Source organism: Acartia tonsa, chromosome 8 (assembly GCF_053477335.1).
Source record: "Acartia tonsa isolate MP-2025a chromosome 8, ASM5347733v1, whole genome shotgun sequence".
NCBI lineage: Eukaryota > Metazoa > Arthropoda > Copepoda > Calanoida > Acartiidae > Acartia > Acartia tonsa.
In genome coordinates, this window is record NC_137267.1 from 1,774,321 (window position 1) to 1,800,263 (window position 25,943).

At 39.1% G+C, this 25,943-nt stretch overlaps 2 protein-coding genes across 4 annotated transcripts in view; one reads left to right on the forward strand and one right to left on the reverse strand.

Moving 5' to 3' along the window:
* Positions 1–22,121, reverse strand: part of LOC145325787 (chitin deacetylase 7-like) — a 181,914-nt gene extending 159,793 nt beyond the window's left edge. For 2 of the 3 annotated variants that reach the window (XM_080168748.1, XM_080168747.1), the window contains exon 1: positions 22,082–22,121. The gene's annotated coding sequence lies outside the window, so the exon portion shown is untranslated. The remainder of the gene's footprint in view (positions 1–22,081) is intronic. The other variant, XM_080168746.1, reaches the window with a different exon arrangement.
* On the forward strand, positions 5,745–25,741 carry LOC145325562 (uncharacterized). The gene is made up of 17 exons (XM_080168535.1): positions 5,745–5,773; positions 7,027–7,114; positions 8,022–8,061; positions 9,079–9,129; positions 16,823–16,879; positions 17,474–17,541; positions 17,850–17,925; positions 18,167–18,223; positions 18,586–18,626; positions 18,998–19,086; positions 19,501–19,581; positions 20,925–20,963; positions 21,285–21,384; positions 22,790–22,835; positions 23,862–23,958; positions 24,192–24,227; positions 25,529–25,741. Exons 1-17 carry the CDS (start codon positions 5,745–5,747, stop codon positions 25,554–25,556), a joined length of 1,023 nt encoding a protein of 340 aa, XP_080024661.1. The 3' UTR covers positions 25,557–25,741.
* Positions 25,742–25,943: the final 202 nt, after the last annotated feature.

Here is a 25,943-nt window from a genome sequence, read left to right on the forward strand (position 1 = left end):
TCCTGGTTGGAATAGCTTGTTTAGCCCAACTTAATAAAAGTTCACAATAGATAAGAGAATTTGTTAACAAACCTTTGGGTACCCGTATCCTATTATATGAAGTAGTAAAGTTTTTTGTCTGTAGCTTAACATTTCGAAAACTAATGATTAAGTTCTCTCTTTTAGGATAGCTTTACATATATCCTTGGATAGTTTTAGGATATTTGATTTTTAATTTCAAGTCTAAGGATGTTTATAGGTTAGTATTACATTGAAGTCAAATGTCCCGTCCGTCTTTGATAGGGAAAAGGGACGATACACGAATGGTATGCAAAACATATAATTGTTTGTCTATAGTGTATCTATCTATTGTTAAAAACCAGTCAAGAGTAAAAAATGGATATATTATTACTTGGATCTTTACACCAGATTTTCATCTATATGCAAAGTAGAATGATGTCTGTCTGTCTGTCTGTCCGTCCGTCTGTCCCTTGAGATCTAAGTAACCACTGAACCGATCTGATTCTACTCTTCAGGGTTTATACCTATTGGTCCTGTTGTGGTTTTAACCTAATTTCTTGGGGGGGTGGGACAGCCCCAACCCCCCAAAAATGAAAATTTACCCCCCCCCCCCAAAAAAAAAAAAATCTTTGGAACTTCACATAAATTATTGGCGGCAGCACCAGAAATAAATTTTTTTTTTCTTAAATTTAATTTTTTTTAAATTACCTCATGGGGCAAAGCCCCTAGAGGTTAGGTGCGAGAAGCCGCTAGTGTTCTCAATAAAGTGAAAAAACGCAGAGGGCTAATATAACGATTTCCATCTTCCATCCCCTTTAGACCATCCCCATTTCTTCTACTGGAATAAACGATGTCCATGTTAGAAAGCAAAATTGAAAACAATTTTTCCCTGTCATAATATCCACGTATATCCTACATCCATTGAGATAGAATTGTAAAGCGAAGCAATATCCAGTAGTAAACCATTGATAACACTGCGGTTACATTTAAAACAAAATTATAAATTAGTTTGTGAATTCTATCGTTTAAATCAGTATGTGTAAAAATAAATCTATATAATATTTGTCCATTAAGATCTTAAAGACATAATTTGCGTTATCTTATTCGTTAACTCTAAAACTTTGTTTACTTTTATTTAATATTAATTAGTTGGTTCTGAAAAAGTAGTGTTTGAACTTTTTAACCAATCATTTGATGCTTAGAAGTGGTGATTTTGTTTATCATAGTAGGAAATGTATACTATTTTGTCAACTAGCGGCTTCGCCCCTAGCCTCTAGGGGCTTTGCCTTAAGAGATAGTAAAAAAAGTGTGGAAACCTTCCACAAAGGTTACAAAAAAAAAAAAAAAAAAAAAATGCAGCCTGCGGCAGCCTGTAGCAGAGCAAAATAAAAAATAAGGGGGGGGGGATTTTTTTGTTTTTGGGGGAGTTGGGGCTGTCCCACCCCCCAATAAAATATCTTAAAACCACCACAGGACCAGTAGGTATATTCCCTGAAGAGTAGAGCCCATTCGGTTCAGCGGTTACCGAGATCTTAAGCTTCAGACGGACAGACAGACGGACAGACATCGTTCTACTTTGTATTATAGATTAGTTATTTTATCCTTGGGTAAACATGTACACTTACAAAATTTGACATGAGTCACGTAGGTTACCATAGTAACAAACAAACGTTTGTCTAAGTTACGTAATTTTTAGTATATTCTTTTTTTCTTCATTAATTAAATTTTTCCATAGTCTAAAGGACATATAAAAAATGTATCTAAAAACTTTATTTCTGTGTGTGTGTCTGTCTTTCTGTCCGAACCCCTATTTTAAATTTTGTATATCTTCTACAATTTTTATAAGATTTTATTGGTCTGCGTATTTGTATTTAAGAGTGTCTGTCTATAATTTGCGTATCTTGCATAATTTATTTTGTCAAATTTTATTATTTCTACTGGGATTTGTATATACCAAATTGGTAGGATGTATGTGTGTCAGTTTTTTTACTTATACAGTTTTGTTAAATTAGAAGTATACTGGCTAATTTAACCCACTTTTAATTTAATAAGGAAAATGGGGAAAGAGAAAGGGAAGGGGGGATATTTTCTGACGTCAATAAAATAGGTAGGCCGAAAGCAGTGACATCTATCCCCATTATCTAGGGCACTATAGACAGCTACGATATCATGAATAATTTTGTAAGATTATCTAGATAGAATTTAAGCTATAATACGACAACTTTTATTCCATGTTATATATGTAGTCAACATAAATAATGTGGTGCTTTTCCTCAAAACCCAATACCCAATTTAAACAAAAGAGAGCTTCATTAAATGTTTTATAAAACGAATTTTTAACAACTACAAAACTAATGAGCTTTCTGATTTTCTCATAATCAGGGATTTATTGACAAAAGTAATTGAATATTACATGCGTTTAAATTACAGGGGAGATAGCAACCTAATAGCAACATATAATGTTTCCCCTTTCATAATACCCACGTAAATTTTACATCCATTGACACTTAAATTATCATTATTATGATGATCTTAAAACCAGATCCATCTAGTTTAATTAATTGACATTTTTCACAAAAACTGTAAAGAAGGTGTATCAACTTTTTTTTTTATAGCTAGCCGGTTCTTTTAGTAAGTAGTAGATGTAAAATTTTTCATAGAATACAGATATGCAATCGGTTTTTTTGTAGACCTCTTATTTTTTAAGTAATTTAAGTTTTTAAAAAAAATAATTAAGTCGGTTTTAAGGTACTAAAACGCAACAAAATAAAAGAAGAAAATGGCCAGTAAGAACAAAAATAGTAAGATCTTTAATTTGACACCTTACTTTTAAAATTCTGTTGAGTAATTATTGAAAAAATCTATTTTTTTAACCTCGGTTTAATAAAAACTTTAGACCTAAATATTTTCTCAAACAGACATAAAAAACATGGGTTCATATATACCTTTAGAATCAGAAAAATATTACGAATCCATTGTAAGCAAAATTGAAAAAAAGTAAAAAAATAAAAAAATAAAAAAATAGCCAATTGTATTTTTTGTTCTGGCAACACTATCGTCTTCCCTTTTTTACCCCCTCTTTACCCCCTCTATACCCCCTTCCCATTTTTATACTCAATTGAAGAGTTAAGACGTTGCCTGTACAATATAATATGATATTTTCATATAATTCCTTTTATTGTAGTTTATATACTATATTGTAAACTTTTTTTTTCAATTTTGCTTACAATGGATTCGTAATATTTTTCTGATTCTAAAGGTATATATGAATCCATATTTTTTTACTTGTGAAATGATAAAATTGAGTTCAAAGTTTTTATTCTCGTGGGTTTAAAAAAATCGATTTTTTCAATAATTACCTGACAGAATTGAAAAAGTAAGGTGTCAAATTAAAGATCTTACTATTTTTGTTCATAATGGCCATTTTCTTTCTTTTTTTTGTTGCATTTTAGTACCTTAAAATCGACTTAATTTCTTTTTTTAAACTTAAATTACTTAAAAAATAAGAGGTCTACAAAAAAAACGATTGCATATCTGAATTCTATGAAAAATTTTACATCTACTACTTACTAAAAGGACCGGCTAGCTATAAAAAAAAAGTTGATACAACTTCTTTTCATAAAAAACTCGCGATGCATTCTTTTTATGCATAACGCCACGCACAATGGTTCTCCATTTTTTTGTTGTTGATTTTGCACTAATACTGAGATCCAAAATTTTATGAACACGTACCGTCCTTAGTTGAATAAAAACTTCTATTGATATCAAGATTGGGTTTTGCCAACTAGAAGTGCCTTTACTTTTCCACCCTTAATTTTAAATTACTGAAGGTTTTGAGTATAATTTATTAACTTTTCTATTGTCTTTTCCATACGATCCCTGGTATATTTACCGTATGTATTTTTAGGTGGTTTACAGCTCAAAAAAATTCCTTTCAACTATTGGGATTCCCAATTTTTTTTTGTCTCGAATTGATTCATTTCTATGTTGATATAAATGGTGTCAGTTGTGAATATGCTTCGTTAGATAAACATAAGATCATGGAAAGAAAACGAAGCAGCGGGTTTCGTCGCATTTTTAAAGTCGATTTTGATAGGTTAGGCTAGGTAAATGTTAATGATTGTCCCGCAGGGTTAGAGCGCCCCGTAGGAGCTAGAAATAGGAGATAGGCTACTGTGAAAATACGACGAAACCCGCTACTTTGGTTTCTTTCCATGATTTCAAACATGTAATAAAGGAATTTTATTTCTCGTATTCATTCGAATCCGGTGGATAGGAACCGGTTCTCATCCATACGAAAAAACTATGTCTAGCATCGTATTATATCCAGTTTTCTACGAATATAGAAATGTACAATCATAAGATTAAAACTAGTTTTTTTAGCCGGTGCTTTTGGCACCACGGGACTAAAAAAACTAGTTTTAATCTTATAATTGTACATTCTATATCCACGGAAAGCCGTTTATAATACGATACGAGAAATAACTATTATCATATTATTTTAAGCATGGCTCGGCAGCCGCGTAGTAAAGACGATTTTCCACAAATATTAAAATAATATTTATAGATTTATTATTAGTTTTAGTAGACCGGGCCTTCGCCCTATTAGCTAACAAAACTGGTTTTAAACTTTTAAATTTTCATTTAATTATCCGCGGAAATCTGTCTATAATACGATGCGATAAATAACTATACTTCAGATCATAGATAAAATAAAAAATGGAAGAAAATGTAATTTAGTAGAACAAAAAAAATTTGTTTTAAAAAATCTTTAAAATGGTTCTGTTTGCTCTTTATTTTTTCCTTCTACAGTTCAACCTTTTAGTTCATGGACTCTCTAGAGGTAAGTCAAAGTGTGTTGCTAAAAAACATTTTAAATACAAAAGACCCTAATTATAAAAAAAGACCTTACAATTATATTACAAAGGACTTAATCCACTTTTGGAATTATATACCTTATACTAAAGTAACAGGATGTTTGTGTGTCTGTGTGTTTGTACCGAAGGATCTCGCTAATCGGGTTCCCCTTAACAGGGTAGCTTCTCATAGGTCTCGGGAAGGTTTATAACTATTTTGGAGGAGGGTACCACCACCCTCTCAAGAGAAATCACAATAAATCAAAATTTTTATTTTAAGTATAGAGACTCGTACTTAACATTGCGAGGTATCGTAGAAAGAGACTCCTACGCAACCTTGAATGCAACAAAAAAAACAACTAAACATTTAAAGTGCCACTAGAGGCTTTTAGGGGCGTAGCCGCTAGTAGTTATAAACGTTTTTTGTTTGTTTCTATGCCTTGATACTTATTGATGATGTAATTCTTACTTAAGTTATATAAATAATGACAATTTATTTATATTTTTTTCAGTAACAGTTCTGCAGAGCATCCAGGGAAATTATGTTTTTTAGTTTGATATGGGCATATTGATGGGACAGACGGACAGAGTCAGTTATAGAGGAGATGACTAGATCTTAATTTGTTAATCTGTACCACTTTTGATTCCTGTGACGTCATAAAAATAAGGGAGATGAGAGGAGAAATGGGAAAGAAAACTCCTAAAAAAGAGATGGAGAATCCCTCATTTTTATGACGTCGCAGGAATCAAAAGTGGGTTTCGTCTGGAAAAATGCCAAGAAAATAATTTATTTTATAAACGGACGAACAGACAGATATATTAGCTTCGCTACTAAAATAAAAGAGTAAACCACAATTAATAAAACAATTCAAATAATAATAAAACAAAATGGCACTGTCTATAACATTAAAAGTCACGTAAATAGAATCTATGATGAGTGGGCTGTAAAATAGCTTTTAAAATCCCCAAAATGTGTATACTATTATATAAAGTAATAATATTTTTCCCCCTCTTCATCAAAGGCACGCTTAACATAGGTCCTGGGACGGTTTTGGGCTATTTCATTAATTAGATTTAAGTTTTAGGATAGTTTTATACTATTGTCTTTCCATCGTTTCCCCTTCGAATAAAAAAAGTCCTTAGATGCTAAGGGCGCAGCTGCTAGAATTTAGAAAAATTAAACTCCAAGACTTGTGTAAAGCTTCCCTTAGGTCGAAGCTTTTCCTTACTACTTCATATAATAGGATTCCAGAGTCTCCAATTTTTATAAACACGTTCTCTCATTTGTTAGCTAAACACGCTGTTTACAATGTACATTTACTAAATATTGATAAATTGTACAAACAATCAAAGACAAATAGAAAAAAAACATAATTTTGTATCCAGTATTGCTTGCAAGAAGCAAAACTCGTTGATATTCAGGGAAAAAATCAATCAAATTAATTTCTAAACAATTATTATTAATAGGTTACTAACATTGGTCAGTTCGTGCATTCAGTAGGAGGGAAGAGGGTGGAGTAAAGGGGATGAATTTAGATTATAGTTATTTTAGCCAGTTACAAGAATCACTTTACTAGACTTCATGATAATCTGGTATAAGATACAAGTAATATTAATTGCATTCAGGCTTAGGTAATATAGGTAATATCCTCTTAGAATTTTTTTTTCAATTTTGAAAATTTGAGTACCACCCCCCCCCCTCCCCACCCTTCTGACAACGAACAACGCCGTAGCGCTCGGCTCCCTAACCTGCCAGCCGCAGCGCTCGGCCCCCTTGACTGCCTAGCAGCAGCGCTCGGCCCCCTTGCCTGCATAGCCGCAGCGCTCGGCCCCCTTGCCTGCTAGCCGCAGCGCTCGGCCCCCTAGCCTATAACCTAACCTAACCTAAAATAGTTGTTCGTTGTCGGGGGGGGGGGGGGGGAGGGGGGTGGTGGGTACTCAAATTTTCAAAATTGAAAAAAAAATTCTAAGAGGAGAACGCCCAGGCTTATTAATTACTCAACTCCTTGTCAAATTATTGATTGTAAATGGTAATAAGGACCTGCCTGTTTTAAGCCGAGGCATTCCCTTTACTATAATTATAAATATTATGCTTTCTACAGTATGTCATTTTTCAACTTCATTAATTATTACACAGTCTAAAAAAGAACTAGAGAATTTACTAAATTAGGATCATAGACCAATTTTTAAAAATATTAAATTTAATTGATTTATTAATTCAGAGTCATAAATTACCCTGCTACGCCCCTTTAACCCAGGTACAGTAAATGCAAGAATCTAAAGGGATAAGACAATTGACAATAAATTGATATAAATACGCAATGATGATAAACAAAATTACTCCTTTTGTAGATTAAAATTAGTAATTGAAACTTTTGAACAATTAACTTACTAAACAAAATTCACTGAAGTTTCCAAAGTTGTTAAGCCAACGAATAAACGTTATTATAAAACTTTGAGGACTTCTCCCTTCGAAGGGTGGGGAGGGGGGGGGGGGGTGTAATATTTTAGATATTTGTAATGGGAGGAAGATGTAACCACCCTCAAAATAGTTATAAACCTTCCCAGGACCTATGAGAAGCTACAGTGTAAAGGAGAACAATACCAGTTAGAAAAAAACACAGCTAGAAAGACAGTTAGAAAGACAGATAGAAAGACAGATAGAAAGACAGATAGAAAGACAGATAGAACGACAGATATAAAGACAGATAGAAAGACAGATAGAAAGATAGATAGAAAGACAGATATAAAGACAGATAGAACGACAGATAGAAAGACAGATAGAAAGACAGATAGAAAGACAGATAGAAAGACAGATAGAACGACAGATAGAAAGACAGATAAAAAGACAGATAGAAAGACAGATAGAAAGACAAATAGAAAGACAGCTAGAAAGACCGATAGAAAGACAGACAGAAAGACAGATAGAAAGACAGACAGAATAACAGACAGAAAAACAGACAAAAAGAAAAACAGACAAAAAGAAAAACAGACAGAAAGACATACAGATAGATAAGCAGACCTAAATATAGACAGAAAGACAGACAGAAAGACTAATAAACATCCTATTGCTTTTATAGAAGGATAGGTAGGAAGGAAAATAGAAAATTTAACATATATTTATACCATATCAACCGAAAAACGCAATTCTTATAATTATTTTAGGGTCCATGTAAAGATGAAGAATGGTGGGTACAGAAAAGAGGTAAACTAATTTTCTCGTATTCATCCGAAACCGGTTCTCATCCATACGAAAAAACTATGTCTAGCATCGTATTATATCCAGCTTTCTACGAATATAAGAATGTACAATCATAAGTTTAAAACCAGTTTTTTTTGCTGGTGCCTTCGGCACCTCGGGGCTAAAAAAACTAGTTTTAATCTTATTATTGTACATTCTATATCCGCGGAAAGCCGTTTATAATACGAAATAACTATTACAATGGTCTGTAAGAGTAAGGGATTTTAGAGGTTAAACAATGTAATAATTCTCAATTATGGTAGACAAAATTACCAGTGAGGGTGGGATCAATGGTCTATTTATTACACTAGTCCCCAAAGTTTAAGAATACAGTTTTCTTATTAGTAGGCTTAACAACTTGTTGGACTTTTATTCACTTTTGATTGGTTGGTTTATTAAATTAACTTGTTAAGTGTCAAAACGTTTCAACCACTAATTATAATCTACATACTATAAAACTTTGTGTATCATTACTGGGAATGTACATCAAATTATCGGCCATTTTCTTATCCATTTAGATCCTTGCAAAATCACCGTTTCTGTATAATAACAATTTTTGTGGGACAGTTTGTACAAACCAATCAAAAATTGGTAAAAGTTAAATATCACCCCCCTCCCTGTAATTATCATTGTACTCTGCAACAAAATTGTCAGGAAAATATATATGTGTTTTCCCTTAAAATGTCTTGCGAGCACAGAGCTTCCCACCGCTACCCGACTTTATTTTATGTATATAATAAGATTTCGGAATAGACCCTTTCGTGGCAACGCCCCTTAATGGGCGATTTGTCGTATTTTTAAAATGTCTTTTGAGAGGTTATTTTAGGTTAGGTTAGGTTATATTGGATTAGGTGATTGTCCCACAGGGTTAGTGCAGGGGCTAGACATAGGAGAAAAGCTACTGTGAAAAAAAATGAAGAATCGCCCCTTAAGGAGCGTTTCCACGAAAGGGACTATACCCGAAGATTTTTTTTATTCTAGGACTAAGTTGTTCTGCTTCCGAGTGTTTGGTGCCTACTAAATATTTTTCAGGTTGGCATTTGCTTATAATTCACTTTGTCTGACCGTCTTAAGATATCATATTGATTAAAACCTTAGCGATGAAGTAGCTTCGTTATTGAAAAAATGGGATAGTTTTATAAAATAGAAAAATTTATTTGTATTGTATATATTTTTGCATGACGTCATGAATTTTTGAGTAATGTTTAATTTAGGTTTCACACATTATGAGCACAATAAAACATGTACCAAATTATTTTTACTCTTTGCTGTAAATATTGATATTTATAATACAAAGTAGAATGATGTCCGTCCGTCCGTCTGAAGCTTAAGATCTCGGTAACCACCCCCAACCCCCCAAAGGATGAAAATTTACCCACCCCCCCAAAAAAAATAATTTTCTTGAAAACACATTTGACTATGAGCAGCACCAGTAGTAATTTTCTTGAGAACATGTGGTAATACGACACCCATACGGACAGGCCGTTTACAGAGTTGCTTCGCTGTGACTTATGATAAGCAAACCCCCCGCACTAATCCTATTATATCACTATCCATCTCATGACCGCTGTTAACCCCGCACCCAGCGGTCAAACTAGCCTGCCTAAATGTGGGGAGGGGACTTGAACATGCAACTATCACGAGTCCCTCATGCGCTTATATAATCGGGAGGCACTGCCTCCCCTTTTACCACCGTTGCCCCCACAGCCTGTCTACCGTCGGGCGCTAAGCCCTAGCGCCCCACACCCCCTTCAAACCTAACCATTGTTATATTTTGTTGTATATATATAGTAAACATAACTTGTAAATATTATTCAGTTTAAATATATAATTTCTGTATGATTGAATCCTGCTTGTTTGTTTGGTAGAATACTTAAAGGCTAGGGCTCGTTGAATCCGAACTCGTTACCCCGTGGGCCGAGTACGCTCGGCTTACCAGAACTTGGTGTCAGCGTGTTTCAATCGAGCCTTACAGAAACTAGCCTATTCTACCTCTGATTGGACCCTTTGGCAAGTAAGGGGACAATCAGCCGCCAACTGACCCGTGAGACGGCCTTTTTAGGTCGAATTTCCATCATTTTGAACGCAATATGTGGGCCTCTGGCCTACGGCAAGCAGATTTAGCCTGCTAAAAGCGCCAGTTAAGACGCTTTTTCCGTGTCGTGTAGGAGTAGCGCTAGGTGCGCAGCCACGGCAATCGGATAATTTAGCTCAGACGGCTACAAAACTGAGTCTAAATTGGCAAGTGTAGCTGGGACAAGCCCCAGGACACCCAGGCCAAACCTACGAGACAGACAGCTGTGTGCTGGTCTCCCTAAGAAGGCAATGTGTGGCTGCGAAGCTTCAGCACACAAGTAAGCCCTACCACTGCGACGGATAGCAGATTTTGAGCCACAGGCACGGCAGGACGGGACATTCCCTGCCGCTGCCTCCCAGGATTCGAACCCGAGGCGCTGCAGGACGGGCCATTCCCTGCCGCCATTTTTCGGGATTCGAACCAGCGGCGCTGTAGGACGGGTCATTCCCTACCGCCGTCACCTCTCTGAACCTTGCAGGACGGACATTCCCTGCTGCCAGTGCTTCCAGAATCACACCTAGAGCTCCTAGTGATAACAACACATCATTGTGTATAAATGTCAACCAAGTGATAAAAATAAATATAAAATTGTTGACCAAGTGATAATTAATAAGCTCTAGTGATTCGAAGCTACAGTCTAAGCCACCATGGTAAGCGATACCACCATAGCTGCGGTGCGGCCACCACCAAAGTTTCTGCCAACCCCAGCCGAACGAGAGGCCCCCTTGTCTCAAGGGCAGGACCTCCACTTCCCCTGCCATGTCAGGGTGAGGTTTCCTACTCCTGACCCTGCCCAGCATGTACAGGTTGATGCCATGATTGATTCTGGCAACCGTGTACCAGGGTCTGCTGTAATTTCTGAGCACCTCATGCACGCGATGGGCGTGCAACGCATGTTGATTCCGGACAACACCCAGATCCTGACTGCTAATGAGGAAGGCCAGCCCCTCCAGGTAATCGGAAAATTAAAAGAGTTATATATGGCAGTTTCACACACTCTTATACTCCATCTATACCACGTGACTGTGGTCCGGAATCTCTCACACCCTCTGAACCTAGGAGGGTATTTTCTCAAGGAGTTCGGAACTAGGCTCTGTTTCGACATGCAACCACCTTGCTTGTGGGTGCGTGGGGAGTTTATCCCACTCCGTGGCGTCCCCATTGACCGGGAGACAGCCGAGCGAGAGCTAAGCTATGAGGGGCCTCTGCCAGGCCCCCTGCCTGAGCAGCCGCGTGTGGTTGAGAAAGGCACACACTGGGTGGACGCTGAGCTCAACGCACACAAGGGAGCTAACCTGCTAGCCATGGGGTTGCCCCCAGTGCCCAAGGTGCCAAGGGAGAGCCTGCCAACAACGTTTCCTGAGATTGCCAGCCCTCCAGAACCAATCTTCTCCGCCGACATTTTTATCAACGGCCAGCCGTGTCCACCTGGCCCCCTCTACCTGGGACCTCCAGCCAGTCCACCAGCCAAGCCCGAGTCCAGACCCGTCAAGTCGTGGTCTGATGTACCCGGAGCCACACTCAACTCTCAGGCCCCAGCCTCTCCCGGCGCCGTGCCCGTCAAGTCGCGGCCGGACGCCCACGGAGCCAAAGCTGGACCCAGCACTTTGGCCTCTCCCAGCGCCGAGCCCGTCAAATCGTGGCCGGACGCCCCCGGAGCCACGCCTGGCTCCGACACGTCAGCCCCTCCAGAAGCCGAGCCCGTCAAGTCGCGGCCGGTGGGTCCCGGAGCCAAGGCTGACCCCTCACCAGCCACGTATAGGCTAAGCGCTGTCACTCCAACTGACGGTCAACCACCCCAGCTCCGCACAGCCAAGCGGGTGGTCCTGCCTGGCCGCGGGGTTATGGCGGTCCCTGTTGAGCTAGTAGGCCATCGCACCAAGGATGCCATTCAACTAGCTGCCCCAGAACAGAGGTTTGGGGAGGACCTTGTTATTCCAGAGGGCCTGTATGCCCACAGGCCTGGCTCTGCCACTGTGTTCAGAGTACTGGTGGTCAATGAGGGGGAGGTGCCCCTCTTGCTGGATGCTGGCCTCCCAGTGGCAGGGGAGCTGGTCAAACCTGACATTTTAGAGGTCTCTGATACGCCTCCCCCGCGTCTCCACTCGTTCCAAGAACCTGCTGAGCCTATAGATATGCAAGAGTTGTGGGAGGCCCTGGAGATGGAAGACAATGAGTTCCTACGCAAGGACCCCTTGCTCAAGAAGGAGGTCTGGACTACGTTGTCAGAGTACAGGGACGTCTTCTCCAATTCTACCCCCGGCTGCACAGATGTGGTTGAGTTGCAGCTGCGCCTCAAGCCAGGGACCCAGCCGATCCGCCAGAGATTTAGGGATCTGAACCCGCGGCAAGAGGCTGAACTGGAGAAACAACTGGACACCTGGCTACAGGAAGGAGTCATAGAGCCGTCGGACTCCGCCTGGAGCAGCCCCCTGGTGCCCATCAAGAAGAAGGACGGGAGCACCCGCTGGGCCGTCGACTACAGGGCCCTCAACAAGTGTCTGGAGCTGGACAGCTACCCCCTGCCTAGGATCCAGCAATTGGTGGAACGAGCTGGCGGGCACCGTGTCTACAGTGCTTTAGACGCGGTGGCCGCATACTACACCATCCGTGTGTCTGAGGATAGCCGGCCCTGCACCGCCTTCACCACCCCCAGGGGCTTGTATCAATGGAAAAGGATGCCCTTTGGCCTGGCTACGGCACCGTCTGTCTATTCCAGGTTTATTGCAGGGGTCCTAAACCCACTAGGCACAGCCAACCTCCAGTCATACCTTGACGACGTCCTGACCTTCCATCAGGATACCTGGGCCCACCTGGCCAGGCTCCGAGAGGTCTTGGAAGCCCACCGCAGGGGAGGGATCCGCCTCAAGCCAGCCAAGACCAAGTTGTTCCGGTCCAAGGTGGATTATCTGGGTCACACCCTCAGCCGTGAGGGGATAGCCATGCAAGAGGACTATATTGACCGCATCTTGGACTGGCCAGCCCCTAGCACCCCCAAGGATTTGCTGGCGTTGCTGGGCTTCTTTGGGTACTACCGCCTGTTCATCCCAGAGTATGCAGACCTCACCTACGAGATGAATTGGCAGAAGACGGCCAAGGCCCTAACCTGGACGCCTGAGATGGAAGCCCAGCTGCTGCAACTCAAGGACAAGTTCCGCCAGGCCCCCATCCGAGCGCCGCCCAGGTTTGATTTACCAGCAGTGTTCCAGCTCACCACAGATTTCAGCAGCCGCGCCATCTCTGCCATACTGAGTCAATGCCAGGAGGGCAAGGAGAGGCTGATTGCCGCCGTGGGGCGCAAGACAACCGACCCTGAGACGCGCTACCCGTCCTGGAAGGGAGAGATGGCCGCCATTATCTATGGGATCCGAAAATTCCACGGCATCTTGTCCTACCGCAGCTTCCAGATCAACACTGATTCCTCTGCCCTGCTACAGATGAAATCACTGAACACATCCACAGGGATGGTGGCCCGCTGGCAGGAGGAGCTAGCGGCCCTAGACTTTACCGTCTGCCACAGGCCTGGCACCCAGAATACCAACGCCGACGCCCTCAGCCGCCGGGAAGATGCCAACATGCCAACGGCTAGCGCCGAAGAATTAGCAGAGCAGGCTGAGTATATCCACAACCTTGGCCAGCCAGGGGAGGCCGCAGCTAGCCGACCTCCTGCCGCCCGACTGGATTCAGCTAGAGTATTGGAAGCCCAGACACAGGACCCCCTCCTGCTCCGTGTCCGCCAATGGGTGGCTGATGGCAAGGCCCCAACCAAGGCTGAGCTGCGTGGCAAGGAATGAGACGAGCAGCAGTACGCCAGCCGCTTCCCAGCCCTGGGGCTTGACGAGCACGGCTGCCTCACCACCACTGACCAGACTCTGACAGGAGAGAGGACAAGATACCTGCTGCCTTCGGCCCTCCAGCAGGACGCGTTCTTTCTAGCCCATGGGACCCCCATGGCTGGGCACTTTGGGATGGACGCAACTATCGCCCGCGTTGCCATGCACTTCTGGTGGCCCAACCTGGCCCGTGACGTCCGCCTGATGGTACAAACCTGCCCTGAGTGTGTCCAGAAAGTTACCAAGGAGAGGCTGAAGCAGGGGATCCACGTGCCCTCCCGCCAGGGGTATCCACAGCAAGTCCTACTCATCGACCTGGTGGGGCCACTGCCAGAGACCCCAGCTGGGAACCGCTACATCCTCACCTGCCAAGATGGATTCAGCCGATTTGTCAGCCTCTACGCCATCCCCAACAAGCGCACCCTCACGGTGGCTGAAGCCCTGTTGCACCGCCACCTGGCCACGTTCGGATGCCCCCTGAAGATCCATTCCGACAATGGAATGGAATTTACCGGCCAGGTATTCCAGGAACTGGCCTCTCGGCTCGAGATTGGCCTGACACATCCACCACCCTACAACCCGCAGTCCAACCGAGTGGAGAGGTTTCATAGGACGCTCAACACAGGCATGCGCCTGTTCCTAGACAGAGACGATAACAACTGGGAGCCACACCTGCCTGCCATCGCCTTTGCCTACAACACCAAGGCCTGCAGATCCACTGGTGTGACCCCGTTCCTGGCCTTCTTTGGGAGAGAGGCCAAACTTCCGGTGGACATGGTGCTACGGCTGCCAGAGACCGAATATGCTTCAGTTCCAGCCAACGTCCAAGCTCTGTTGCAGCGCTACTATGCAGTTTATGATGCCATCCAGCAGAAGGAGGAGGGAGCCATCAGGAGGAGCGCGGCAGCTTACGAAGGCACGGCCAAGTATGAGGTTGGAGACTTGGTCTGGTACCTGGCCCCCCGCCTGGTGCCAGGGAAGGCAGCCAAGATTACCAAGAGATGGACTGGCCCCTGGAAAGTAGTGAGGAAAGCTACAGAAGTCCATTATGTCATTAAACCTGCCTCTCCAGTAGCCAGGATCTCAGAAGTTACCGCGCATGTAGGCCGACTGCGCAAATACACTGGAGATGTGACTGCCCACCAGATCCCAGAAGACATCCAAGTTGACGTGGACGGCGACGAGGATGCCACCGAGCTGCCAGTTGGAGCGGCGGCGCCCGCAGCTAGCAACCCAGGAGAGTTCCCAGTGCACCAGCCAGCCGCAGCCGCCCCACAGCCTAGCGGCCAAGATCGTGACCCAGTGGAGGAAAACCTGCAGGAGCAGCCCAACGAACCACCGCCGCCGCCGCCCGCTCCAGAGCCACTCAGAGATGCCATCTGGAACCCTGACGCAGACATGGAGAACCTGCCAGCCAGCAGCGAGCCTGTAGGAGAAGAGCCAGCCACTGCGATGGAAGAGGCCGCCCCAGAAGAAGAAGAAGCCATGTGCCCCCTGCTGATGACAGCCATCCCCATCCGGGTAGGAGCTAGGAGGCCAAGCAACCTGAATCAAGCAGGCGCCCCCATGGAATTCTATGCGCCCTTTGCCATCACCATTCCACCCTTAGGAACCATCAGAGCCTGCCTAGGCCTCCGTGTCCAGCTACCAGCCGCGACAGAACTGATCCTGCAGACGAGGCAAAATTTCCAGCGGCGAGGCCTGGCCGTTGCCAACCCACGCCTAGAAGCCAACCAGGAGCTGACAATGCTGATCACCAACCACAGTCAGACCGAGCAACGAGTGTCCCAGGGAGCCTGTGTAGCCCGAGCTGTCCTCCATCGAGCTGTGCCCCAAGAACTGCCTGTCCGGCGCATGAGCCGGCTGTCGTATCCCCAGGTTCAAGGCCTGGTGGCTCAGGAGCCACGCAACCCTTGAAGGGGAGGTTGTGGTAATACGACACCCATACGGACAGGCCGTTTACAGAGTTGCTTCGCTGTGACTTATGATAAGCAAACCCCCCGCACTAATCCTATTATATCACTATCCATCTCATGACCGCTGTTAACCCCGCACCCAGCGGTCAAACTAGCCTGCCTAAATGTGGGGAGGGGACTTGAACATGCAACTATCACGAGTCCCTCATGCGCTTATATAATCGGGAGGCACTGCCTCCCCTTTTACCACCGTTGCCCCCACAGCCTGTCTACCGTCGGGCGCTAAGCCCTAGCGCCCCACACCCCCTTCAAACCTAACCATTGTTATATTTTGTTGTATATATATAGTAAACATAACTTGTAAATATTATTCAGTTTAAATATATAATTTCTGTATGATTGAATCCTGCTTGTTTGTTTGGTAGAATACTTAAAGGCTAGGGCTCGTTGAATCCGAACTCGTTACCCCGTGGGCCGAGTACGCTCGGCTTACCAGAAACACATTAGACTATTTTTTTTACGAATTTTGCGAATTCGTTATTTAATCGAGAAATTCTTTTCCTCCTGGGTAGGTGCGAAAATTTGTGATCCGTTCTGCTGGGTAAGTAATAGAAGATGTAATTATACCTCTTGGGGCAAAGCCCCTAGAGGCTAGGGGCGAAACCGCTAGTAGGATATAAGTGAATATATTGACAGGGGAATATTTGTCGTTAATTTTGCTTGCTAATATGAGTCTCATCTATTGGTCAGTTCGTTAATCCAGTAGGTGAGAGGGCTTGGGTAAAAGGTAGTGTAGGGTGGTTATCGTTATTTTAGCCAGCTGCGAGTTTAATAAATATTATGAATATCTGGTGGAATTTCCAAGGTATTATATATCGATTGACGCTTTTTATTTGTAGGTATTGGTGAGTGTGCCCCTAAGCTCTGTGATGACCTACCCCAAGTTTTCCACGAAGGTAAGAACAGCTTAAGGGTTAAGACAGTGGCGACATATTGATATACAAACCAAATTAGGATGCACAAAATTACCCCTTCTGTAGATTACAATTAGTGATTAAAACGTTTGGACACCCATCTTCATGAACCAAACCCTCAAATTTCGACAAAGTCACCAAAGTTGTTAGTCCAACAAATAAGATTATTAAAAAAACTTTGGGGGACTAGTATAATCTCCCCTCCCTTCCTGATATTTAGGTGTGAACGAACATGGGCTAAAATAGATCTTCTCGGAAAAGGAGAAGGCAATCGGTTTACCAGTTTATTAGATCTTAAGATGCAGACTTAGGGAAAAATAAATAGTTTTAAAGATATTTAAAAACAGAATATATATTTTAAAGTGCCGGTTGGCGGCGCCACTGTATGACTTACTGGACTTTCCTTCATACAAGGCTGCCGAAACTTTTTCTTTTTGAAACTAAACATTAAAGTTTAAAGTAAGGGGGACGACATCCCCCCTACCTCCTCCCACCTCAAGGCCCCCTAATGAGCTCCAGAGTTGTAACCACTAGTAGACAAGACTGTCATTATAAATTTTGTTATAATAATTTTAGGAAAATGTAAAGATATTGAAGACCTTGAAAATTGCGGAAAGGGAAAATATTTGGTAGTCAATCTGAAGGTAATCATTTGTTAGTAGCGAAGCTACTGTATACCTTTAGTGTTTCGTACGTCCGTCAGTTGGTCTTTATAAAACTTCGATTGTGATGATGCTATGCTATATTGTCAAAGTGGGGTAAATGTGTTAGCCTAATACAGGCGCAATACTCTGCCATGCCTGCACAATTGGGACTTTCAAAAAAGGAAGTTTGGCAGTTGATTAGCAAAATATGATTCAGGGATACACCAACATAAGATATTGTAGTGTATCCCGTCCTCTAAGTTTTATCCAATATGGTTATTCCACTTATGTTAGTAATTGTTCTTCAGGGTGTTGCCAAATGCCAGTGTGGCCAGGGTTGGGCAGCAGATGCCAATGGCGATTGCCAATTTCTGTACTCTCAAGGTAAAATAATTTATTTATAAACTGTAAATAGTCGCTGGTTGGATTGTTGGCTAGTTTGATTCAACCAATCAAAAAGGGAGGAAATATTGGGCAATTCATTATATTCCTACTTAAAGTTTAATAGCACTTTAGCTTTAAAAACTTATATTAAATCTTTATTAGTAGGTTCAAACAAGCAGCGCCCAAACTTTTCAACCAATGATCAGATATGTTGGGTAATGAAAGTACCTATTTTGTTTAGGAAGTTGTGGAGTAGGGAATCAGTTTATAAGAAGAGATCAAGCCATCAATGTACCAGGTAAATATATTTATATAGACAATTTTCCAACAATAATAAATTAAGATTAGAGAATTTGTTATTTTAATATTTGAGAAAAGCTGTCTTTAATACGATGCGATAAATAACTATTGATTGAGTATTGACGTACAACTTAATTTTTATTTCTACAATATATCATTTAAAAGTGGTTAAATCTATCATATCGTTGAAATGAAATTGTTAAAAAAAATCTTCAAAAATAAAGTTATAAATAAAATTCATGAAGATAAAAGAATTTTGCGGTTCTGTCGGTTCTTAAGCCTGTACATGAAAGGACAGTTATCTATTTTAATTTCAAAAAGGCATACATATTCCTAAAAACTAATTATTCTTTATTTCAGAAATTGATGTTAAATGTGCAGAGGATTCTCTGTGTCAAAAGGCAAAGCTAAAACATTTTATTTTATTTATATTTTAGAGTTTTGTTTTATTATGAACAAAAATTAACAAAGTAATAGATTTAAACAAGAGTGCCAATATCCATAAAGCAAAGATCAATAAATTTGGACATTTGAACAAATGACCATTTAACAAAACTATCTAAAAGTCAAATAATAACTAGTTAATAATATAATAAATTAAATGCTTTCCAAATTATACCTAATATTCACAGGAATCCCCATACACTGCCGCACAAACATGGGGGTAAAAATACAGACGATCAGACGTAACTCTATAAAACTATGAACGTCTAACAGCAATATAAAAAGTTATAATATCAATATTTTGATATATGTTTCTTAACATTTCTAGTATGACGAAGTTTCTGCTTATCAGGAATGTAACAAAATGATGTATTTCTATGAAACAATGGAGACAGTGTACGGCTGTTTTGACGGCAGGTAATCTAGCCTTCCTTAAAATTCATTCGTTTAGGATGAAACATTAGAATCAGGGATCTAAAGGGATAAATAAAGACCGATAAATTGATGAATATCCCAAATGATAATACACAAAATTTCCCCTTGTGAAGATTACAATTAGCGATTGAAACGTTTTAACACTCAAAATAATAAACCAACCAATTAAATTTCAATAAAATCTCCAAAGTGGTTAAGCCAACGAATAAGAAAATGTTACTACAAAACTTTGGGGACTAGTGTAATAATTGGCACCATGTCCATCCCTGCAAGAAAATGTTTAAAAATCATGATTTTGTTTTCTTTGGCAAAAAACAATTTTTACTTTTATTACATGTTGGTTGATTGGTACAAATCTTCAGTGTCCAAACTTTTCCACCAATTATAATGTTGTAGATGTAAGATTGGAAATAAAGCTGGGCTATGTTGTCCCAAGAATAGATCCATGGAAGATGATATAAACTTTCTTCTTAAAAGGTAACTATTATATTTTATTTTATTATTCTCAACTAGAAAAATATCTAGGCGCTTTCTATTTTTAGATTTTTGGCGATTTCTTTGTGAGGGTGGTGGTACACTTCCCCCAAATAGCTATAAACCTTTCCAGAATCTATGAGAAGTAAGCTATAAAAATTTGAAAGAATTTTAATGAATATAATAGATTTGAAATCTGCATAAAATTTTAAGGATTTTTTATAAAATTCGTTTTTTATATAATTCATTATTTAAAAGCGCAAATCCAATTTAAGTTAATAAATTTTGACCAATAGGATAGGTGGATTGGAAACTACCAGCGCTCTAATTGGTTGAATGATGTACGTCACTTAAGCTTCTCCAATCAGGGCGCAGATAGTTTTCAATCCACCAATCACAGATGTCAAAATTATTTAACTTAATTTATATTTGCGCTTATAGATAAAGAATTATACAAAAAACGAATTTTATAAAAATTCCTAAAAATTTTATGCAGATTTCAAATCTATTATATTCATTAAAATTCTTTCCAATTTTTATAGCTTAATGAAAAGCTACACTGCAAATACACAGACACGGACACGCAGACAGATATCCGTTTACTAAATTATAAGGATATATTTGGAATTTCTACCAATAGAAACATAGTTTAGGAACAATCCGATCACATTATTGGTGAGTTAGGTTCATTCATATTATAAACAATTTGGGAAACTATATTGTCCAAAATTTCCGCAATTTCTATAAAATAACACTATTAAAATAAAATGTACAAAAATTGACCCTCTGATGATCTTAATTTAACAAGGATGACAACATCCATAAAAGCGAAGCACTGAAACGGTAGGACAAACGGACATGAACACTTATATAGTGTCAGAACTGAATAATCAAAATATAAATGTATAAGAGTCGAAGCAAAACTGTAAGTAAATTTGTTGAAAACTGCTTTATACAGGATATTGTTCATGGACATACTTACATATTTAGGACTTGATTAAAGAGTTGCTTCGTTTACAACATTATACTTTGTTGTTCCAGGAATCAATATACCAAAAATCAGATCAATCGGATGATTATATCACATAAAAATTTGTTGTTAAAAAAGTAAAAAACTTAACATGTTTAAAATGGACGTACGGACATTTTGGTAATGATTATAGAGTTGCTACGCTTTCTAAATCGTACCTAACTACTACAGGAATCACCATGCAAAATTTGAAATAGATAGGACAATTCTAACATGCCTAAATTAACGAAAAAAGCTATCCGTTACGGACGTACGGACGGACCGACCCTAATTATAGAAAAGCTTCGCTTTTAAAAATGGACTTAAAATTATTTAGGTTGCAAAATGCGGAATCTACAAGAGGAGTTTGTGTTAGGTAATTTTTTATCTTCCAAATTGCTGAGCGTTGATTTAAACATATTTTTGGATCATCGAAACTCCTCCCCAACATATTTTCATTTCTGTATAAAAAACTTTTATTTATACATAATACACAAAAATCCTTTCTTTAAATTAAAATTTGATTTCGAAATGTTTGGACACTCAAGTGAATGAACCAACCAATCAAAATTAATTACAAGCCCCCAACGTTGTTAAGCAAATGAATAAGAAAATGTTATTATAAAACTTTGGGGACAGAGTAATAAACAGCCCAATATCCCCTACGTCCCTGTAGTGTGATTCTTATTTTATCTAGAAATCCATGTCCCCGAGGAGAGATTCTGTATCACAATATAACAGCCTCTACAGTCGAAACTGATGATGTTACATTTGCTGATACTGTCTACTGTCAACCTGTAAGTATTTCCAATACATAGTTACATTTGCTGATACTGTCTACTGTCAACCTGTAAGTATTTCCAATACATAGTTACATTTGCTGATACTGTCTACTGTCAACCTGTAAGTATTTCCAATACATAGTTACATTTGCTAATACTGTCTACTGTCAACCTGTAAGTATTCCAATATATAGTTACATTTGCTGATTCAGTTTACTGTCAACCTGTAAGTATTTCCAATACATAGTTACATTTGCTGATACTGTCAAGCTGTAAGTATTTCCAATACATAGTTACATTTGCTGATACTGTCTACTGTCAAGCTGTAAGTATTTCCAATACATAGTTACATTTGTTGATACTGTCTACTGTCAAGCTGTAATTAGTAATTCCAATATATAGTTACATTTGCTGATACTATCTACTGTCAACCTGTAAGTATTTCCAATACATAGTTACATTTGCTGATACTGTCTACTGTCAACCTGTAAGTATTTCTAATACATAGTTACATTTGCTGATACTGTCAAGCTGTAAGTATTTCCAATACATAGTTACATTTGTTGATACTGTCTACTGTCAAGCTGTAAGTATTTCCAATACATAGTTACATTTGTTGATACTGTCTACTGTCAAGCTGTAATTAGTAATTCCCTCTGGCAATATTCCTCCAAATCAATGGGTTCTTGTTTTACAGACATTTTTGGAACACCTCTTGTAGAAGTGAATCAAGCAATATTAGCTTGGTCGTTATTCCAATATATAGTTACATTTGCTGATACTATCTACTGTCAACCTGTAAGTATTTCCAATACATAGTTACATTTGCTGATACTGTCTACTGTCAACCTGTAAGTATTTCTAATACATAGTTACATTTGCTGATACTGTCAAGCTGTAAGTATTTCCAATACATAGTTACATTTGTTGATACTGTCTACTGTCAAGCTGTAAGTATTTCCAATACATAGTTACATTTGTTGATACTGTCTACTGTCAAGCTGTAATTAGTAATTCCAATATATAGTTACATTTGCTGATACTATCTACTGTCAACCTGTAAGTATTTCCAATACATAGTTACATTTGCTGATACTGTCTACTGTCAACCTGTAAGTATTTCTAATACATAGTTACATTTGCTGATACTGTCAAGCTGTAAGTATTTCCAATACATAGTTACATTTGTTGATACTGTCTACTGTCAAGCTGTAAGTATTTCCAATTAAAATAGTAGATCTAGATCCACAATCAGTAAATTAGACCAATAATAACACAGTGTAAGACCAAGCCTTATCTTTACGATATTTTAAAAATCTTTTTAGCTTTAAACAATTTAAATATTTGGAGAAACAACTGTTAAACAAAGCTGTAAATTTAAAATGTAAATGTTTAAATATCTTGATGCATTCTTTTTTAGGCAAATGAAAATGTTTTGACTTGTGAAGGAGAGATTGTTATAAGAGGTATATATCAGCTTATACCAACAATTAAATTAATTCAGAAAACATCTCAGCTGTCGTTGGGGGGCAAGTTTTTCAACTAAACAGGATTTATTAGTTTTTGGAACAATCAGAGAAATATGCAAACAATGATTCTATTTTCTCTCTAATTCAGGAATATATAAGGTATAGCCAACAAGCGAATACCTATTATAATATTTGGGAGCAGATGGAAAGGTCGTCTATTCTACTAAGTATTGCCCCCCAACGACAGCTGAAAACACGTATAGGTTTCATGATTTTTTTCCGAATTAATTTCGTTGTTGGTATAAGCTGTCTGTAAATACAATTAAATATAACTTAGATGTCTTTATCTATAATACAAAGTAGCTTGATGTCTGTCTGTCCTTCCGTCCGTCTGAAGCTTAAGATCTCGATAACCACTGAACCGATCGGATTCTACTCTTCAGGATATATACCTATTGGTCCTGTGGTGGTTTTAAGCTATTTTCTTGGGGGGTGGGACACCCCCAACCCCCCAAAAAACAAAAGAAGATTTCCTTGGTCCTTTATGTTTTGTAGAAGATTTCCTTGGTCCTTTATGTTTTGTAGAAGATTTCCTTGGTCCTTTATTTTTTGTAGAAGATTTCCTTGGTCCTTTAACGAATTTTGCCTTAATTTTTTTATCACCTCTTGGGGCAAAGCCCCTAGAGGCTAGGGGCGAAGCCGCTAGTATCTCAATAAATATAGAATTCTTATATTCAATAAATATTTAAGTTATTTAAACAGCTAAACCGAATATATAAAACGTTGGAAGTTGGAATAAAACGCTGTAATGGACCTTTTATAGACGAGCAAGAAATCTGAATTATCATAGAGTATGAATGTAAATTTTGAAAATAAATTTCATGCAACCTACTATAAGCTACTGAAACTGGCTGCAGTTGACCTATCTTGTGATGTAAAAGAGAAAACTCTACAGAGAATTCCCCAAAAAATCAATTTCTCTTGGAAAGACCTTGTACTTATGTATGTTAACATTTTGTTTAGATTCTAAATTGGATTGTTGTGTATCTGACTGTCTTGTTCAGAATCAGAATGAATCTGGGGGGCTTGTACCATTCTCTATCAACAGTAGAAACGTAGCGTAAGTGCTTGATTTTAGAGATCGTAAGAAACATGAACAAACAGTAGAAGCTACGCCAATATTATCTAGAGGCTTTGCATTCAACGGGAAATGGAGGAGGGGGGTGGGAGAAGAACTCAATGGGGTCATTAGATACTGAAATCCTAAGCTTTAGACAAAAAAAAAGTACTTTTTGAATAGGATAAAATTCAACTGTCAAATTAACTTATAACAAAAATATTATATATTTCTAGACGTTGTCGCAAGGGATACTTTTTCCACAGACGCAGGTATTAATCTGTTTTCCAGTATGGCTTCGAAACCGATTAATATCCAAAGGATTACGGCGGTTCCTCAGCCATGCTGCAAATTATATCAGTGGGAAGCCATGAGACTAACTATTCTTATCATAACTTTAAAGTTTGGCAATCTTTCTAATTTTTTCATAATTGTTGTATTCCAAATGTCGTCATAATATGAAATTTTTCAACAAGAACTAGACTATATATTTTTTAAAAGCGAAGCTTTTCTATAATTAGGGTCCGTCCGTACGTCCGTCCGTCCGTCCGTCCGTCCGTCCGTCCGTCCGATATAGATAGCTTTTATTCGTTAATTTAGGCATGTTAGAATTGTCCTATCGATTTCAAACTTTGCATGATAATTCCTGTAGTAGTTGGGTACGATTTAGAAAGCGTAGCAACTCTATAAGCATTACCAGAATGTCCGTACGTCCATTTTAATCATGTTGATTTTTCTCTTTTTTTTAACAACAAATTTTCAAGTGTTTTAATTATCCGTTTGATCTGATTTTTGGTATATTGATTCCTGGGACAACAAAGAACAATATTATAAGCGAAGCAACTCTATAATCAAGTCCAAAAATGTAAGTATGTCCATAAACATTATCCTGTTTTTAAGCAGTTTTTCAACAAATATACCTACAATTTTGATTCGACATATATACATTTATGTTCCGATTTTTCAGCTCAGATACTATACAAGTGTTAATGTCCGTTTGTCCTACCGTTTCAGTGCTTCGCTTTTATGGATGTTGTCATCCTTGTTTTTTACTTTAAATATTACGTTGCATTTGGACATTTATGGCAAGATCTTGAGACAGGTTTTGTTCAAAAATATGATCTAATAAAAGATCCCTTCTCCCAAAATATTGGAGACTAGGGGCGAAGCCACAAAAAATTAGCTTGGTCTTGAGTTTTTTTCATTTAAGTTTTAGAATATATAAAACATTTTGTTATTGGGGGAGGGGGAATACAATTTAAAAAAATCAACATATTTAAAATGGACGTACGGACATTTTGGTGATGATTATAGAGTTGCTACGCTTTCTAAATCGTACCTAACTATTAAAGGAATCACCATGCAAAATTTGAAATCGATAGGACAATTCTAACATGCTTAAATTAACGAAAAAGCTATCCGTTACGGACGTACGAACGGACCGACCCTAAATATAGAAAAGCTTCGCTTTTAAAAAGGACTTTTTAAAGAGGGGGGGGGGGAGGGAGATGCTTTGTTATTCAATCACATTATACGTACATACATACTCTATAAGATGTTTTTTTTATTCTAGGAAAAGATGTGTTAGAGGTTACGGTTAACATAAGAAGATGCTTAAAATATATTTAATTTTAATCCTCCAAAGTCACAAATCAATATATTTTTCTTTTGACATGGGATTGTGCGAAGCGTGCCGATTTTTCCCTATTTTTAGATTGATTTTTGATTTTGGAATAGATTACCCATGTTATAAATATATCTTATTTAAATATAATGTATTATATAAATCATGATATTGTATGTACCATTACATATCAAGGAAGCATTAATGGATCAATGGATAAAAACTGACTTTAAAAACCTTAAAGGGAGTTTGAACGTAAAAATTTCTCATCTGATTATCAAATCTTAACATTTTCTAAGCACATTTCACTACACTGATCAATCAAAAACGTCCTATTAACAAAAATATCCAGGAATAATGCCTT